This window comes from Eptatretus burgeri, chromosome 10, assembly GCF_056783735.1.
Source record: "Eptatretus burgeri isolate ZD-2024b chromosome 10, Ebu_testis_v1, whole genome shotgun sequence".
In the NCBI taxonomy this organism is placed as follows: Eukaryota; Metazoa; Chordata; class Myxini; order Myxiniformes; family Myxinidae; genus Eptatretus; species Eptatretus burgeri.
The window spans coordinates 74,470,905-74,490,171 of record NC_140970.1 but is presented as its reverse complement, the minus strand read 5'-3'; the positions used below and the strand labels follow the sequence as shown (position 1 = coordinate 74,490,171).

Below are 19,267 nucleotides of genomic sequence, written 5' to 3'. Positions count from 1 at the left end.
AGAACAAACAAATCAGTGCTTGAAGATATACGAGACCATCGTGTACATGAGAAACGCTGATGCGAAAACAGAAATTGTCATGCTTTGGACACCTCATACATGCAGAAAACGAGTCTGGAGAAGTCAATCAGGCTGGGAATGGTTTAAGGAAGAGGAGGAAGAGGCACCGTGTATGCAATGCAAAGTTGGGGTAAAGGCTGCCACCAAGCAGGGGCAGTGCAGGATAGGGATGTTTGAAGAAATCTTATAAATATCACCAGAAGTCGGACAAGACTTGACGGAAATAGAAAAAAAAAAACACACACACGATATATATATATATATATATATATATATATATATATATATATATATATATATATATATATATATATATATATATATATATATATATATGTATGTACATGTATATACAAGCAGGGTATGCTTTCACATTGCAAGCAAAAACGAACCGTGGTTCCAAATTGTCTCGGGTCATGAACCTGCATTTTTTTTCGTTTCCTTATTTTCATTTATTTATTTTCATTTATGGATGCTTTCTGATAGTTCTGTGATTTTTTTTTTTCGTGGTATGTCGGCTTCGATATCCATCGGCATGCCAAATTATGGTGCTTCCCCATTGTCTTGGGTCACTCACCTGCATTTATGTTTTTCCTGGTTTTTTTTTTCATTTATTTATATTTTCATTTAAGGACACTTTCCAGTGGTGATGTAATTATTTTCCCGGTGTATCAGCTTCGATGGTCATTGGCATGCAAAATTTTGACTTTCGATGTCACTGATGGTGCCGATCTTTAATATGTCAGTCAGTGAATCAGTGAGTGGTTAGAATGAGCTTTATATACTAGATATGTGTGTATCCATGTGTACATGTGTGTACAAGTCTTAATGTTTTTCAGGTATGACATATATATATATATATATATATATATATATATATATATATATATATATATATATATATATATATATATATATATATATATATATATATATATATATATATATATATATATATATATATATATATATATATTTATATATATATATATATATATATATATATATATATAGAAAGCCTGGTGTTGGCGCAGTGGTAAGGGCAGTGGGTTGGGACCCAAGAGGTCCTGAGTTCGAGGCCCGTTGGGACACTGAATTAAATATATGTATGTATATGTGTATATATATATATATATATATATATATATATATGTGTATGTATTTATATAATGTATATATATATATATATATATATATATATATATCTATATATATATAAATATATATAAACCAAGTCGAAAACACCAGGGGGTTGACTCAGCCTGCCATCCTTCCGAGGTCGGCGAAATGAGCACCAGTTGTACTGGGCCCGGTGTATGCCCCGGTTAGATTAGGTGTACCATATCCCTGTGTGTCGTAAGAGGCGAGCAGGGTTGCGTCAGGAAGGGCATCCGGCATAAAAACCTATGCCAAATCATTATGCGGACAACAAAACGAATTTCCATACCGGATCGGTCGAGGCCCGGGCTACCACGACCGCCACCGGTACCGGTGGTCAGCAGGGTATCAGTGGAAATTGTGCTACTGCTGGGCGAAGGAGGAGAAGGAGACGGGGAAGGCGAGTCCGGAGACAGTGGGAGAGGGGGAAGGGTAGAAGTGTGGAGGTGAGAGTTGGAACTCTGAATGTTGGGACGATGACTGGCAAAGGGCGAGAGTTGGCTGATATGATGGAGAGAAGAAAGGTGGACATACTGTGTGTACAAGAGACCAAGTGGATGGGGAGTAAGGCGAGAGCATTGGAGGTGGTTTCAAACTGTTCTACCATGGTGTGGATGGGAGGAGAAATGGTGTCGGGATAATCTTGAAGGAAGATCATGTCAAGAGGGTATTGGAGGTGAGGAGGGTGTCTGACCGAGTGATGAGTGTGAAGTTGGAAATTGAAGGGGTGATGATGAATGTCATCAGTGCATATGCTCCCACATATGGGGTGTGAGATGGAATATAAAGAAGATTTCTGGAGTGAGTTAGATGAAGTGGTGGAGAGTGTATCCAAGGATGAAAAGAGTGGTGATTGGAGCAGATTTCAATGGACATGTTGGGGAAGGGAATAAAGAGGATGAGGAGGTGATGGGGAGGTACGGTCTCAACAAGAGAAATGTGGAAGGGCAAATGGTGGTAGAGTTTGCAAAAAGAATGGAAATGGCAGTGGTAAATACGTATTTCAAGAAGAAGGAGGAACACAGGGTGACATACAAGAGTGGAGGAAAGTGCACACAGGTGGATTACATCTTAAGTAGGAGATGCAACCTGAAAGAGATTAGTGACTGTAAGGTTGTGGCAGGGGAGAGTGTAGCTCGACAGCATCGATTGGTGGTCTGCAGGATGACTTTCGAGGTGAGGTTGAGGAAGAGAGTGAGGGCTGAACCAAGGACCAGATGGTGGAAGCTGAAGGAGGAAGACTGTTGCGTGAAATTTAGGGAGGAGGTGAGACAGGCGCTGGATGGTGGTAAAGATGGGTGGGATGATTGGGCAACGACAGCAGAAGTTGTGAGGGAGATAGCGCGGAAGGTACTTGGTGTGACATCTGGACAGAGGAAGGAAGATAAGGAGACTTGGTGGTGGAATGAGGAAGTACAGGAAAGTATAAGGAAGAAGGGGTTGGCTAAAAAGAAGTGGGATAGTCAGAGAGATGAAGAAAGTCGGCAGGAGTACAAGGAGTGGCGTCGAGAGAAGCAAAAGAGAGGTGGCAAAAGGCCAAGGAAAAGGCATATGACGCAGCTGTGAGAAGCTGGATACAAAAGAAGGGGAAAAGGATTTATACCGATTGGCAAGACAGAGGGACCGAGCTGGGAAGGATGTGCTGCAGGTTCGGGTGATAAGGACGCAAATGGGAATGTGCTGACGGCGAGGAGAGTGTGTTGAGAAGGTGGATGGAGTACTTTGAGGAGCTGATGAATGAAGAAAATGAGAGAGAGAGAAGGTTGGAAGAGGTGGAGATAGTGAATCTGGAAGTGGGGTGGATCAGTAAGGATGAAGTGAGGACTGCTATGAAGAAGATGAAAAGTGGAAAGGCGGTTGGCCCAGATGGTATACCAGTGGAGGCATGGAAGTGCTTAGGAGAGATGGCAGTGGGGTTGTTAACCAGATTGTTTAATAAAGTCTTGGAAAGTGAGAGGATGCCGGAGGAGTGGAGATTAAGTGTACTGATTCCGATTTTCAAGAATAAGGGTGATGTGCAGAGCTGTGGAAATTACAGAGGGATAAAGTTGTTAAGCCACACCATGAAGTTGTGGGAAAGAGTAGTGGAAGCTCGGTTGAGAGGAGAGGTGACGATCTGTGAGCAGCAATATGGGTTTATGCCAGGAAAGAGCACCACTGATGCGATGTTTGCTTTGAGAATGTTGATGGAGAAGTATAGGGAAGGCCAGAAAGAGTTACATTGTGTGTTTGTGGATTTAGAGAAAGCTTATGATAGGGTGCCAAGAGATGAGTTGTGGCATTGTATGAGGAAGTCGGGAGTGGTGGAGAAGTATGTGAGGATCGTGCAGGATATGTATGAGGACAGTGTGACAGCGGTGAGGTGTGCGGTAGGAATGACGGACCGGTTTAAGGTTAAAGTGGGATTGCACCAAGGATCGACTCTGAGCCCTTTCCTGTTTGCAATGGTGATGGACAGGTTGACGGACGAGATCAGACTAGAGTCTCCATGGACCATGATGTTCGCGGATGACATCATGATCTGTAGGGAGAGTAGGGAGCAGGCTGAATCGAGCCTTGAGAGGTGGAGGTACGCACTGGAGAGAAGGGAATGTTAGTCAGTAGGGTAAGACGGAGTATATGTGCGTAAATGAGAGGGAGGGTGGTGGTATGGTGCAGTTGCAAGGAGTTGAGGTGGGGAAGGTGGATTGGTTTAAATACTTGGGATCAACTGTCCAAAGTAACGGAGAGTGTGGGAGAGAAGTGAAAAAGAGAGTGCAGGCAGGATGGAGTGGGTGGAGAAGAGTTGCAGGAGTGATTTGTGACAGAAGGGTAGCTGCAAGAGTGAAGGGGAAAGTATATAAGACGGTAGTGAGACCAGCTATGTTGTATGGTTTGGAGGCGGTGGCGCTAACAAAAAGACAGGAAGCAGAGCTGGAGGTGGCAGAGTTAAAGATGCTGCGATTCTCGTTGGGAGTGACGAGGATGGATAGGATAAGAAATGAGTGCATTAGAGGGACAGCGCAGGTAGGACGGTTTGGAGACAAAGTGAGAGAGGCGAGATTGAGATGGTTTGGACATGTGCACAGGAGGGAAACGGAGTATATCGGGAGAAGGATGTTGAAGATGGAGCCGCCAGGCAGGAGGAGAAGAGGAAGGCCAAAGAAGAGGTTCATGGATGCGGTGAGGGGCGGACATGCGTGGTTGGAGTGTCAATGGAAGATGTGGAGGATAGAGCAAAATGGAGACAGTTGGTCCGCTGTGGCGACCCTAGCGGGAGCAAGCCGAAAGAGGAAGAAGAAGATATATATATATATATATATATATATATATATATATATATATATATATATATATATATATATATATATATATATATATATATATATATATATATAATCAGACTTCAGCAACATTATTCCTTCTACAACTTTTGAATTTTTAAACTAAATGAATTTATCCTGTGCATGCAGAGGACTTTAATTGTTTTAAAAGAATGGTTTAATTGAAAATTAATCAAAATAAAACAATAAAATTTATGGCATGCACCTGATGAACATTACCGCTTACATTTGGAATCCGTTGCTGCCTTACCCTGTTCGTTTCCACCATGTTTTTTCAACAACTTTTCGTTGTCCATTAGTGTTTCCATTTGAACCCCAAACTCATGAAGCTGAGATCCCCAGGTTCAAATCCCACGTCTCCATGTGTGTTTGCTCATTGCCTACTTCTGTCCCTGTGTTTATGTATAAATACATTGATGGCTTTTGGCTTTGTCCTGCTTGCAAAATATGCACAACCTCCTTCTTGAGCCCATGATCAATGTATATAAATTCTTCTAATATATCGATATATACCTATAGAAAGTCTACACCCACTTTCAAATTTTTCTCCTTTTGTTGCCTTGTAGCCTGGAATTAAATTGCACTAAATCAGACTTTTTCCAACTTTATTTACACACCGTAACCCACAACTTCCAAGTAAAAAACGAATTCTACAAATTTCAGAAAGTTAATTGAAAATACAAAACGAGAATATCATGGTTGGATAAGTGTCCACCCCCTGAGTTAATACTTGGTGGAAATACCTGTGACAGCAATTACAGCTGTGAGTCTGTTGGGATATGTCTCTACCAACTATGCACAACTTGATTGGGCAATATTTGACCATTCTTCTGCACAAAACTGTTCAAGCTCAGTCAAATTGCATGGGGAGCATCCATGGACTGGAATCTTCAAGTCATGCCATAGATATTTTATTGGATTTAGGTCAGGGCTCTGACTGGGCCACTCAAGGACATTTATCTTTTTGTTCTTTTGAGCCACTCCAGTGTAGTTTTGGTTGTGTGCTTTGGGTCATTGTCATGCTGAAAGATGAACTTCCGTCCCAATTTCAACTTTCTTACAGAGGCCAGCAGGTTTTCCTCTAGGATTTTCCTGTATTTTGCTCCATCCATTTTCCCTTCGACGCTGATACGAAACATCCTCATAACATGATGCTGCCACCTCATTCTTCACAGTAGGGATGGTGTTCTTTAGGTGATGTGCTGTGTTGGGTTTGTGCCAAATGTAACGTTTTGCATTAAGGCTAAAAAGTTCCATTTTGGTTTCATCAGACCACAAAACTATTTGCCACATGGCTTCAGAATCTCCAGAGTGTTTTTTGCCAACCCCAAACAGGACTCAAGGTGAGCTTTTTGAGTAATGGCTTCCTTCTCGCCACCATACTGTTGAGGCCAGACTTGTGGAGCGCTTGTGATATTGTTGTCACATGAACACAGTGACCAGGCTTTGCCATAAAGGCAAGTAACTCTTTCAAAGTTGCCATTGGCCTCTTGGTCGCCTCTCTCATCGGTCTCCTCCTTGCTTGGTCATCCAGTTTGGAGGGACGACCTGATCTAGGCAGGCTCTTGGTGGTACCATATGCCTTCCACTTTTTAATGATTGTCTTGACTGTGCTCCAAGCGATATTCAAGGCCTTTGAAATATTTTGTAACCCATTCCCTGATCTGTGCCTTTCCACAACTTTATCCCAGAGGTCTTTTGAAAGCTCCTTGGTTCTCATGGTTGAGTCTTTATTGTGAAATACACTACCCAGCAGACAAAATCTTCAGGAACAGCTGATTATCCCACCCCCCGGAGGGAGGGAGCGGGATATTGTAATCGTCTGGTTTGTTTGTCTGTCTGTCTGTTCGCAACTTTACGGCAAAACGGCTTTAGCAAACACAATCAAATTTAATCCACAGGTGGGCAATGAACCTTGGACGACCCCATTAACTTTTGGATCCAATTGGATCAAAGGTCAAGGTCAAGGTCACGAAAAGATCAAAATCGTTTTTATCCCCCGCCATGTGGCGGAAGGGGGATATTGTTGTCACCCAGGTCGTCCGGCTGTCCGTCCGTCTGTCAACATTTATAGCTGTGAGTGCGATAACTCATAAACTGTTCGCCATATCGATTTGAAATTTGGGTCACACATGTACCACCTGAAAAGGAAGAACCCTATTGATTTTGGGTGTGGCCGGATCCAAGATGGCCGACTGAGGCGGTCATCTTGAAAAAGATGTTTTTTGTAATAAATGGAAAACCGCTTTTCTGATTTCAATTATTTTTGGTTACTACGTTCCTCACCCCTGGGGAATTTTTTGAGATGATGACCAAATGGTGTCTTGTTTCCAATTCATCTCCCTCATTATCTGGCATATGTATGACCTTTTTCATTCAATGGCGGGGGATTCCCCATCTCTGACGGTATATTTTCGCTCATAACTTCGTCAAAAATTATCTGATTTACTTCAAACTAAGCTTATAGTGAACCTTATTCTATTTGTCACGTATAATCCTACCCATTCCTGTAGTGAAAAATGCATATTTGTGAAGATCGGTGGGGTCCGAAGTTTTGGGGGTCATGGCCATCGGTAAAAATTACAAATTCTCCATTTAGACTAAAACATGGTTACGAAAATACAACTTTACGGGAAAACGGCTGACTCAAACATTGTCAAATTGTATCCACAGGTGGGTAATGAACCTCGCACGACCCCATTAACTTTTGGGTCCAATTAGGTCAAAGGTCAAGGTCAGGTCACAAAAACGTCAAAATCGTTTTTCGCTCATAACTTCGTCAAAAATGGTTTAATTGACTTCAAACCAAAACGAAAATATTCCTTATTCTATTCCTTATAATCAAGATTCAAGTTAAGGATGTATCAAATTTAAATTTTATCCCCAAAATAACTTTATGCCTTAATTGGGTGGGATTTTTTGTGCCTGGCACCACTTGTTTTATTCTGAAATAATCAGAATCACTACAATTTAACACAGGTGGAGGCCAATTAAATTGGTGTGTGATTTTGAAGGTGATGGGTTGCACCTTCAGGAGCTAATTTACAATCGCTATTTATTATAATGGGGGTGGACACTTATCAAACCAAGATATTCTCGTTTTGTATTTTTAATTAATTTTCTGAAATTTGCAGAATTTGTTTTTCACTTGGAAGTTGTGGGTTATGATGTGTAAAAAGAAGGGCACTCGGAAGAGCGCATACTTCTGGCACGTAATACCTGATCCATGAGAACATATCGAGCCCAATACATTTTTAAAATATCATTCTCAACAGGTACTGTGTCGTTTTTGGCCCATTCTCTCAACGGTGAAGAATCACTTTGAAAATTAAATAATTCTTGTATCTCGATCCGGATTTGGATCTTCACCAAAATCGAATCAATTCGTCCTTGACACACAGCCAACATGTCCACCAAGTTTCATCGGAATCCGTCCACAACTTTTTGAGATATCCTGCACATAGACAGACAAACAGAGACAGAGAGGGTGTTTGCTGCGTTTCTCCACCAACTTCCACATAAGTTTTGTTTGATTTAAAAAAAAAAAAACTTGAACCATCCACAGTTTTCTTTCCCGTGGTTGAACCTGCGGAGCGCGTTGCTGTGCGAACATTCTGAGGGTGTCCCGACTGACCGATCCGGGAAAATTGCACAATACTTGACAAATGGGGAAGATAGGGGGAGGGGTGGGGGGTCGCTGGTCGTTGACTGGCATTTGGCTGCCGGGTAAGGGTTGCATGGGAAGACTGCTCCGTCCGGACGAATGGGAGCGCGGACTCGTTCCCACGTCTCGCCAGGCGTTCGATTCCTGGCTCGACGCTCACCGCTGACATGCGGAGCCAGGAATGAGTCCATGAAGCCGTGCATCACAGTGCACCCCTACCAAGGGCCAACAAAGGGGCTTTCTGGGCCGTGACCTTCCGACCCGTTCGTGACCCGGGTGCATGTTTGATAAAATAAATAAATAAATCCCCTCGAGGAGTACGCGGCTGGCGTCTGTTGGAGCGCCATGAGCGTGCAGCACGTCACCTCTGGTGCTGGTCGGAGTCGTGACGTCATAGATATAAAAGGTGTTCACCTGAACGGATTCACGTTGGTGTGACGTCATAGATATAAAAGGTGTTCACCTGAACGGATTCACGTTGGTGTGACGTCATAGATATAAAAGGTGTTCACCTGAACGGTTTCACGTTGGTGTGACGTCATAGATATAAAAGGTGTTCACCTGAACGGATTCACGTTGGTGTGACGTCACAGATATAAAAGGTGTTCACCTGAACGGATTCACGTTGGTGTGACGTCATAGATATAAAAGGTGTTCACCTGAACGGATTCACGTTGGTGTGACGTCATAGATATAAAAGGTGTTCACCTGAACGGATTCACGTTGGTGTGACGTCATAGATATAAAAGGTGTTCACCTGAACGGATTCACGTTGGTGTGACGTCATAGATATAAAAGGTGTTCACCTGAACGGATTCACGTTGGTGTAAATTCAAGCGGATTTGGACGTTTAAAACGCTGAAGTAAAAACGGAGGTGTGTTCACAACCACCTTTACCATCCATAGCGTGCTCCTCAGGTTTCAACCTTCACGTACTCGCCCCCCCCCCCTTATACAGGATGGATCGTGTTGGTCTGTTTCGTCGAACATACACCGCCCGGATTTCTTCGTGCCATTTCCACGTGAATCTCTGGTGCGAAAGTATGTAATACGTGTATTACAATCGTTCCGAGTGACGCGAGTCATGTCCCGGCTGTTTTCGAGGAGATTGGATGAAAGTTTTATTTGGAATCAATGTATACCTGTCCTGTCCTGTCCTGTCCTGTCCTGTCCTGTCCTGTCCTGTCCTGTCCTGTCCTGTCCTGTACTAACGCCGATTCCGTCACGAAGATCCCGGTAAGAGTTCGAACACACACAGAGAGTGTGAGTGAGTGTCCGTGCACAGGTGTGCCATGAGTACCCCGTGATCATTCACTCTGAGTGCACGTGCGGGTGATGGTGATGATGATGATGATGATGCACGGAACCTGGTGAGAGGAGACATGATGATGATGATGATGATAAAGATTAAACATGGCAAAGTTAAAGGTGGTGGTGGTGGTAGTGAGGAGCCATCGGAGGAGGTGGGGCTCAATGTCCCCTCCTCCCCTCCTCGTGTTAAGTTAAGTGTCTGTGTGCCGGTCCCTCATTTCTCACCTCGCTTGTCTCCCTCGGCCCCCGGATCCCCACCTCTCTCCCCCCTTCCCCCTTCCCCCATCACTGTGCGCTCCGCAGCCACAAGACTTGAGAGAATCCGGAGCTGAGAGCCGGGACACCTCGGCGCCCTGGTGGAAGTTCGTGCGATCCGCGCCGCCGGGTCAGCGTGCCACCGTCGCAGCGCTGGAGGTGGAAAAGAAGGCAAGACCCTCCGTCCCCGCTCGGGTCTCTGCGCCGTGTCCTCCATGGGTCACGGTCTCCGTGTCCTCCATGGGTCACGGTCTCCGTGTCCTCCATGGGTCACGGTCTCCGTGTCCTCCATGGGTCACGGTCTCCGTGTCCTCCATCGGTCACGGTCTCCGTGTCCTCCATCGGTCACGGTCTCCGTGTCCTCCATCGGTCACGGTCTCCGTGTCCTCCATCGGTCACGGTCTCCGTGTCCTCCATCGGTCACGGTCTCCGTGTCCTCCATCGGTCACGGTCTCCGTGTCCTCCATCGGTCACGGTCTCCGTGTCCTCCATCGGTCACGGTCTCCGTGTCCACCTCGTTTACAGAGGGTTCGGCTTGTTTTGCTATAACTCTTCCTCAATCGTCCGTAACTTGAAACCCGCTTGTAAGAAGTGACCGCGACACGGCCGCCCTCCGGGCACCGCGTGTTCAGTGCCGATTGCGATATGACGTCACGCCGTTTGCCTTATGACGTCACGTATGACCCGGAGTTCAGACACGTCTATCCTCTCGTATTTATTGTCGTCTGTTCCGCCTGCTTGTACAATTTGCTTGTATCCCCCTTTCGCAGTGGCAACGAACGGCTCGGTTTTTGTAATCGTTCGCAATCTCTCGATGCTTGTATTCACGTGACGTCATCACATGCACGTCGTGACGATTTTGGTCGTTTTTATGAATTTTTTTTTTCCCCCGACTTGTTTTACTCGAACGTGTTCCTGGTTTTCCTTGCTGTTACGGAGTTTCGTTGTTACGGAAACGATGACTTAACGACAAAACGGTGTTCGCGTTAAATCGGCACCAAAACGAATTCCCCATATAATTCGAAGGTGATGACGTCATCAAAGTGAAACACGGTGTGCACTAACTTTTGCGGTAAACGCTGCGCTTTTTTTTCTTTTTTTTTTTTACCCCCACCACATTGGCGATTCGATTGAGTCGGGAACGCGCTCTGCGGGCGAGAAGACGTGCCCCGAGGGCAATAAGACGTGCCCCGAGGGCAATATTAAGCCGCGCACGAGATGGGCCCTGCGGAGTCGGGTGGGGAGGGGGGGGAGGAAAAGCGTTGTTAAAGTGTACGTTGCGCATTTGCCTTGTTAAAATAAAAAAAAATGCCTGGCGGGAGGAGGTGGCGGTGGGATGAGGGTAAAACCACAAATACCTCGGTTCCTTTCAGTCGTCTACAGCTCAATGGTTGAACGCCAAGCGTCTGGCCGTGCACAGGAACATCTGGAACGCAAAACGGTCGAGAATACGATTTTTCTTTGCGTAACAATTGGATGACGTATACTTGGGGAAAGGTGTGTGGATAACTTAACACTGGACAATTAAGTAACCTTTTACGGGGAAGCATTAATAATAAAATTAATATCTTTTATTTATTTTTTAAGGCACTACACTTGTTACATTGTGTATTGTTCATCACAATGCTCGGAGTTCTTTAAAAGTTTTTAATTTCTTGTGAAAGAAAACCATTTATTCCCCCAACCCCCTTCAACATTCCCTCTTTACTTTATGAACTTGTTCTGGCTCCCCGTGCGTTCGTTGCTAAACCTTAAACTTGCCCACATTGGAGAATTTGATTCCAAATTGTGGGTTTCAACTTGTTCTGCTAACTCGCATTCCCTGCACTGGTTATTTAAACTTGTTCTGCTAACTCGCCTTCCCTGCACTGATTATTCAAACTTTCTCTACTAACTCACCTTCCCAGCACTGATTATTTAAACTTATTCTGGTAACTCACCTTCCCTACACTGATTATTTAAACTTGTTTTGTTAACCAACCTTCCCTGCACTGATTATTCAAACTTGTTCTACTAACTCGCATTCCCCGCACTGATTATTCAAACTTGTTCTGTTAACTAACCTTCCCTGCACTGATTATTCAAACTTGTTCCACTAACTCACCTTCCCTGCACTGATTATTCAAACTTGTTCCACTAACTCACCTTCCCTGCACTGATTATTCAAACTTGTTCTACTAACTCACCTTCCCTGCACTGATTATTCAAACTTGTTCTGCTAACTAACCTTCTCCGCACTGATTATTCAAACTTGTTCTGTTAATTAACCTTCCCTGCACTGATTATTCAAACTTGTTCTGTTAGCTAACCTTCCCCGCACTGATTATTCAAACTTGTTCTGTTAATTAACCTTCCCTGCACTGATTATTCAAACTTGTTCTGTGAACTAACCTTTCCTGCACTGATTATTCAAACTTGTTCTGTTAACTAACCTTCCCCGCACTGATTATTCAAACTTGTTCTGTTAATTAACCTTCCCTGCACTGATTATTCAAACTTGTTCTGCGAACTAACCTTCCCCTGCACTGATTATTCAAACTTGTTCTGTTAATTAACCTTCCCTGCACTGATTATTCAAACTTGTTCTGTGAACTAACCTTTCCTGCACTGATTATTCAAACTTGTTCTGTTAACTAACCTTCCCCGCACTGATTATTCAAACTTGTTCTGTTAATTAACCTTCCCTGCACTGATTATTCAAACTTGTTCTGCGAACTAACCTTCCCCTGCACTGATTATTCAAACTTGTTCTGTTAATTAACCTTCCCTGCACTGATTATTCAAACTTTTTCTGTGAACTCACCTTCCCTGCACTGATTATTCAAAGTTGTTCTGTTAACTAACCTTCCCCGCACTGATTATTCAAACTTGTTCTGTTAATTAACCTTCCCCGCACTGATTATTCAAACTTGTTCTGTTAACTAACCTTCCCCGCACTGATTATTCAAACTTGTTCTGTTAATTAACCTTCCCTGCACTGATTATTCAAACTTGTTCTGTTAATTAACCTTCCCTGCACTGATTATTCAAACTTTTTCTGTGAACTCACCTTCCCTGCACTGATTATTCAAAGTTGTTCTGTTAACTAACCTTCCCCGCACTGATTATTCAAACTTGTTCTGTTAATTAACCTTCCCTGCACTGATTATTCAAACTTGTTCTGTTAACTAACCTTCCCCACACTGATTATTCAAACTTGTTCTGCTAACTAACCTTCCCCGCACTGATTATTCAAACTTGTTCTGTTAATTAACCTTCCCTGCACTGATTATTCAAACTTGTTCTGCTAACTAACCTTCCCCGCACTGATTAATTATTCAAACTTGTTTTGTTAACTAACCTTCCCTGGACTGATTATTTAAACTTGTTCTGCTAACTCACCTTCCCCGCACTGATTATTCAAACTTGTTCTGTTAACTTACCTTCCCCGCACTGATTAATTATTCAAACTTGTTCTGCTAACTAACCTTCCCTGCACTGATTATTCAAACTTGTTCTGCTAACTAACCTTCCCCGCACTGATTATTCAAACTTGTTCTGTTAATTAACCTTCCCTGCACTGATTATTCAAACTTGTTCTGTTAACTAACCTTCCCCGCACTGATTATTCAAACTTGTTCTGCTAACTAACCTTCCCTGCACTGATTATTCAAAGTTGTTCTGTTAATTAACCTTCCCCGCACTGATTATTCAAACTTGCTCTGCTAACTCGCCTTCCCTGCACTGATTAGTCAAACTTGTTCTGATAACTAACCTTCCCTCCGGTGGGGATTCTATTTCAAGTTTCGAGGATTCGAGCACATTCTGCATGCCGTGAATCTCACTTGCGCTGCATTTTAAAAGTTCCTTTGAAATGTCGCTCAATAAATTGTGTTGAGGTTGCTTTGCCGAACGCAACACCCTGTTTGTTTCCGCCGTCTGCTGTCCGAAAGCCAAGAAAGACTGAACCCCCCCCCCTCCTTTCCGTGTCCCCCCTCCCCCTCCTTTCCGTGTCCCCCCTCCACTTCCCACCACCCTCGTGTCTTCCCGTTGAGTTCTTGTTTTGCGTTGGATGCGCTTTTCTCACTCGCTGCTGCTTGTGTTTTTTTTTAAAGCGAAATTGAAAGCATTCTCCTGACGATCTTTAAAATTCACCAGCTGTCCTTTGATGCTTTTGGTCAAAATGATGAATTTGCATGTTTGTTTTTTTTGCTGTCAACGGAAACTTTGGGTTGCAGTTTTCTTCCCTTATTATTTCCGAACAATCGAGCTGAGACAAGTTTGAAAAACAAAACTTTTTCGTCGATCACTTTTATATTGGCCATCATTCATTCGTCGAACGATGAAAGCTTTCCCACAAGAGGCGTTCTTCAGCTCGTCATGGAACCGATCATATGACCGGACGGTTGCAAAGAAACTTTTTCCTTCGACATTAGATGTGGATAAAAAGGATATTCTGCCGACGTTACAAACGACGTCGATTCGTCGAGTTTTCTTGTGTCTGGCGAAGATCCCCTTTTCTCCCTCTCCAGTCGACGTGACAATGCCGACCTCTGCTGTTTATGATTGAAACTGCAAGTTTTTTTCAAATTAACTTTTCCTTTGACTTATTTATTTCACAACCTCTGACGTTTCTAAGATGCACTTTACTATTCCACTGAAATGACTAATAATGTATTTGTAATTGACAGAGACAATAACTTTGTGTATTTCAAAAGAATGATGCAATAAACCGTGTATTACTTTGTTGATTTTAGGTGTGCCTGCGGGTCATTGACGAAGTGTTACCTGGAGAGGAACTTCTTATTTGTGGCTCTGGAGTTTCGGAGTTTCAGGGAATGACCCCGAGTGTGGAGGTCGCGTCGGATGGGGGATCCGTCACCGGTGAGGCTGATGGCAAATCGGTGATTTCAAATCTGTTTGTTGGTGGTGTGTGTGTATATGTGTGTGTGTATATGTATATATATATATATATATATATATATATATATATATATATATATATATATATATATATATATATATATATATATATATATATATATATATATATATATATATGTATATGTATATGTTCGGCAATACCATCCATACTACTCCACCGTATTTGATCTGCTTTCATACGTTTAATTAAACACTCTATGATGACAACATGACTCAACTCCTGCTCTTATCCCTCCCTCCCTTTAATATACCATCTCAATGTCCTGGGGTTGTGGGGTGAACATATCTGTTATATATATATATATATATATATATATATATATATATATATATATATATATATATATATATATATATATATATATATATATATATATAAACATGTGGAGTGTGATGAGCACTCCGCTGATCTCCATTGGACATCGTCCGATACCAAAGCATCACCTCCATTCTTGAGGCCTCAGCCTGGCAACTCTGTCCAACAGACAAAGATTACATGGTCAAAATTCAATTAAACATCAAACGGAGCTGCCTATCCAGATTTCGGGCTGATCCAGATACAATGTATGGCATTTGTACTTAGGATTCCAGCAGCAGAAAGAAGCCTCATTATTGGATGGTAATACCAAGCCTGAAATCCGGATAGGCAGCTCCCTTTGATGTTTAACTGATGTTGACCACGTAATCGTTGTCTGTTGGACAGATTTGCCAGGCCAAGGCCTCCGGATAGGTGTAGGATGATACACAGCTTTGGTGTAGGTGTAGGACGATACAAGGCTTTGGTGTAGGACGATGTCCAATGGAGATTCGGGGAGTGCTTGTTGCACTCTCCATGTTTCGATTTACCCGCCGATCACATCACGTGCCTTCTCGTTGAATGGTTTGCATTAGCGGGAACAAATGTCTTGGTGGCAGATGGGCAGTTCTTCTTTGCGGATTATGCGGTTTTACTGTGTGAGACATAATCCGTGGCGATGCTCACCATAATGGTCAGGAGGTATGTCTGATAATTATGGGGATATCGGTGTAATTTTACAATAAATACTCGACCACTTGTAGCCGATGGATATATGAATCGACACAATGTATGGCATTTGTATTTTGGATTCCAGCAGCATATTAGCCTCATTCTTCGATGGGAACGCCAAACATCCCAACCTCCTTTCCATCCATTCTCATTCTTATTTGTTCCTGCAACTTGCTCTCAACTTCTGTTCTTCTTTTTAAAGATATTGGACAAGTATGGGTTTTTTTTTTTAATACTTCAGTAGATTTGCTTTCTTATTTTATTTTAAAGTGGACTTGATAATACAGCCATCAACGAAAGCAGTTTTAATTTGAAGTTGGGTTGTTTTGCTTTTCCTCGAGAAACAATAGCATTTATGTCGTAACTCTATGTAAAGTTAAGTACATCGACTATATATTGGAACGTTCTCTGAAACCAGGTGGTGGGATAAATCTGAACGTCATGAAAATTCCTCTTTCAACTCTCACTGACCTGTCTCGTCATTGTGCGGTAAAGTAATGCCAAGCACCTGAAAGGTGAAGGCCAGGTTGTACTTTATTTTTGTTGATTAAAAATTATCGTCATCTTCTTGAAGGCCTTGGCATCTTGGAATTTCTTTAACTTCTCTTGGAAGAAAATAAATATAACACCAAAAATAATTGTTGGTATTCATCAGGAGCAGGAAGGGTCCTGATGAGGTAAGGTGATCAATCCTTTGCTTAAACAATATGAGGAAATGGTCTGACGTGCCCACCCAGAGGCCTAATGTTTTAGAAATGAACCATAGGATCTTTAACGGGTTTGTGCAAAAAATAAAAAATGCTGTTTTTTTTTTTTTTAATCTTTTCTTTTGTGAAATAAATTTCTTGACTGCATCAATAATGAAGTAAAAACCTATTTTAAGCTTTCTTAATGATTGAAATAGAAGTTCGTGTTTGCCATTTGTGCCCGTGTGAATGTATATATCCATGCCTCGGAAGTGACCTTTTGAACAGGCAGTGAGGTCATCTGAGAACTTCATTAAATGCTTGGCATGTCAGCTGTGGCATCATTCGATGAGGACATAAAGTAGAAGACGTATTTGTGTATGGTCCTTTACTGATGCCTGATAGCATGTATTTCTAATACAAAAGGTGAAGTTGAGAGCAGTGTGTGCCTCACAACTTGTGCATCATGTTCAAAAAAAATCTAGAGCAGCACTCGGGAGAGCACGTACTTCTTCCAGGCTGAACAGTTTACGTTTTCTGCCCCACTGATCGGCCAGATCTGAATTCGGACCTTAACCAAAATATAATCTGCTTGTTCTTGTCAACTACCCAACTCATCCACCAAGTTTTGTCATCCGTCCACAACTTTTTGAAATATTGTGCGACGTATTGTTTTTGGCCCCATCTCTCAATGGTGAAGAATAACGTGAATTTTTTTTTTTAATTCTCATATTTGGATCTGGATCTTCACCAAAATCTAATCAATTCATGCTTGTTACACACCCAACCTGTCCATCAAGTTTTGTCCCAATCCGTCCATCACTATTTTGAGATATCCTGCTCACAGCCAGACAGGGGTGAACGCATATCCTCTATCCACCTTTGGTGGTGGAGTTAAAAAGGATGTGAAACGTTGAAGGACAGAGGTGAGTCGACAGATCTACATTATTTATACACTGCGTCGCCTCATGATGTGGTTGATCACTGAAATAATATGAGCTGCCAAAAAGATTCTGCCAGACTGAAGTTGACCTCATAATCCTGCAAATTGTAATTAACCTCCGCCATCGAAGATGGATGGAGGTTACTGTTTTCACCCCTTTCTGTTTGTTTGTTTGTTTGTGAACAGTATTGCGGAAAAACTCCTCGACAGATTTCGACGAAATTGGTTTGGGGGGTTCGGTCTGGTCCAAGGATCATGCCATTTGATTTTGGACTCGGTCCAAAATCCAATATGGCCGCTATGGCCGCTATGGCGGCCAATTTGAAAAAGTATTTGAATTTTTATTTTTGTTTTTTTGCATTTCTACATGTTTTAAGTGATTTCCAACCCCCCCCCCAAAAAAAAAAAATTGTTAGAGAAAAAAAATTTTTGCAACTTTTTTTTTCAACAAAATCTCGATTTCTTTTTTTTGCATTTCTTCATGTTTAAGTGATTTCCAACCCCCCCCCCCCCAAAAAAAAAATAGAGAAAAAAAAATTTTCAAATTTTTTTCAACAAAATTTCGATTTTTTTTTTTAATTTTTTTTTAATTTTTAATTTTTTTATTTTTATTTTTTTTTGCATTTCTACATGTTTAAGTGATTTCCAACAAAAAACATGCCAAAATTATAATTGCGGCTGATTTTGGAACTTCAGGTGGATATACCCACGTAAAATCAATTTCTGTCTCAAGGAATGTAGTTATGACGAATGAATTGAGTATGTAAAAGGGAAAGTTGCAAACTATAACTCTGTGAGCACTGTTGACGTCAAATTGAATGAATAGGATATCGGGTTCACTTGAGTGACCTCGCAATATTGGCGGCAGAGGTTTTGCACTCTACCGAGTGCTCCCCCTCTAGTTTGTACCAGTGTTTATAAAAGCCGACAATTTTTTAATGCCGACTGAACAATTTAGGCTGAGGTCACATTTGCCACGGCGGCTGTGGGGTGTCCAAAATCTACGGCCACTAGCAATTATATGGCGGCCGCAGTATTTCCACGGTCACACAATGTAGCAGTCGCATATGTTTTTATTTTTCGGGGAGCTGCCCGTCGTATTTATAAATTGTGGAGACCGAAAACGTGGGGTTGCCGTACGGTCTTTGATTTGATGTCGCACGGTGACCTTAGGGCGTTCCTGCGGCGGCCATATAATTTTCAAAGTGACCGCAAGGCGACCGTAGGGGGGCCCTAAGGCGAACGTGCGGCCAGACAGACAGTAACGAATGGGTTAATTTTTTTTTTTTTTTAAACCAGTTTTTTTTCGGCTTGTCGAATTGCAACGCCGAATGTAGAAATGAAAAAAGTTATAATTCCACGGTGACCTTACGGCCTGTAAAATATAGCCATACGGCGTAGGGCCACCCTGAGGCCACCTCAGAAACTCTGTGGCCGCCGCACGTTTCTGTCAATTCAGAGGGCGTACGGTGCCATATCCTCGCCGTAGAGCAAATGTGACTTGGGCCTAGGTCTTAGAAATTGTGGAGACCGAAAACGTGGGGTTGCCATACGGTCTTTGATTTGATGTCGCACGGTGACCTTAAGGGGGCCCTGCGGCGGCCATAGAATTTTCAAGGCAGATGCAAGGTAGCTTCAGAAGCCTGGTGTTGGCTTAGTGGTTAGGGTGGCGGCTTGGGATCCAAGGGTCCTGAGTTCAAGCCCCGTTGGCTGCTGAATTAACACCACGGGGTTGACTCAGCCTGTCATCCTTCCGAGGTCGGCGAAATTAGTGCCAGTGTACTGGTCCCGGTGTATGCCCCGGTTAGAATAGGTGTACCATATCCCTGTGTGTCGTAAGAGGTGACCAGGGTTGGCATCAGGAAGGGCATCCGGCCATAAAACATTGCCTCAAGAAAAAGCCAAACCCCTGCACAG

General features: G+C 42.8%; 1 protein-coding gene across 5 annotated transcripts in view; it reads left to right on the top strand.

Moving 5' to 3' along the window:
- Positions 1–19,267, top strand: part of LOC147018890 (MDS1 and EVI1 complex locus protein EVI1-A-like) — a 458,835-nt gene that overhangs the window by 385,487 nt on the left and 54,081 nt on the right. For all 5 annotated transcript variants that reach the window (XM_085899009.1, XM_085899010.1, XM_085899007.1 and 2 more), the window contains exons 4-5: positions 9,820–9,942; positions 14,508–14,634. In XM_085899009.1, the coding sequence (XP_085755135.1) occupies positions 9,820–9,942; positions 14,508–14,634 (250 nt within the window). The remainder of the gene's footprint in view (positions 1–9,819; positions 9,943–14,507; positions 14,635–19,267) is intronic.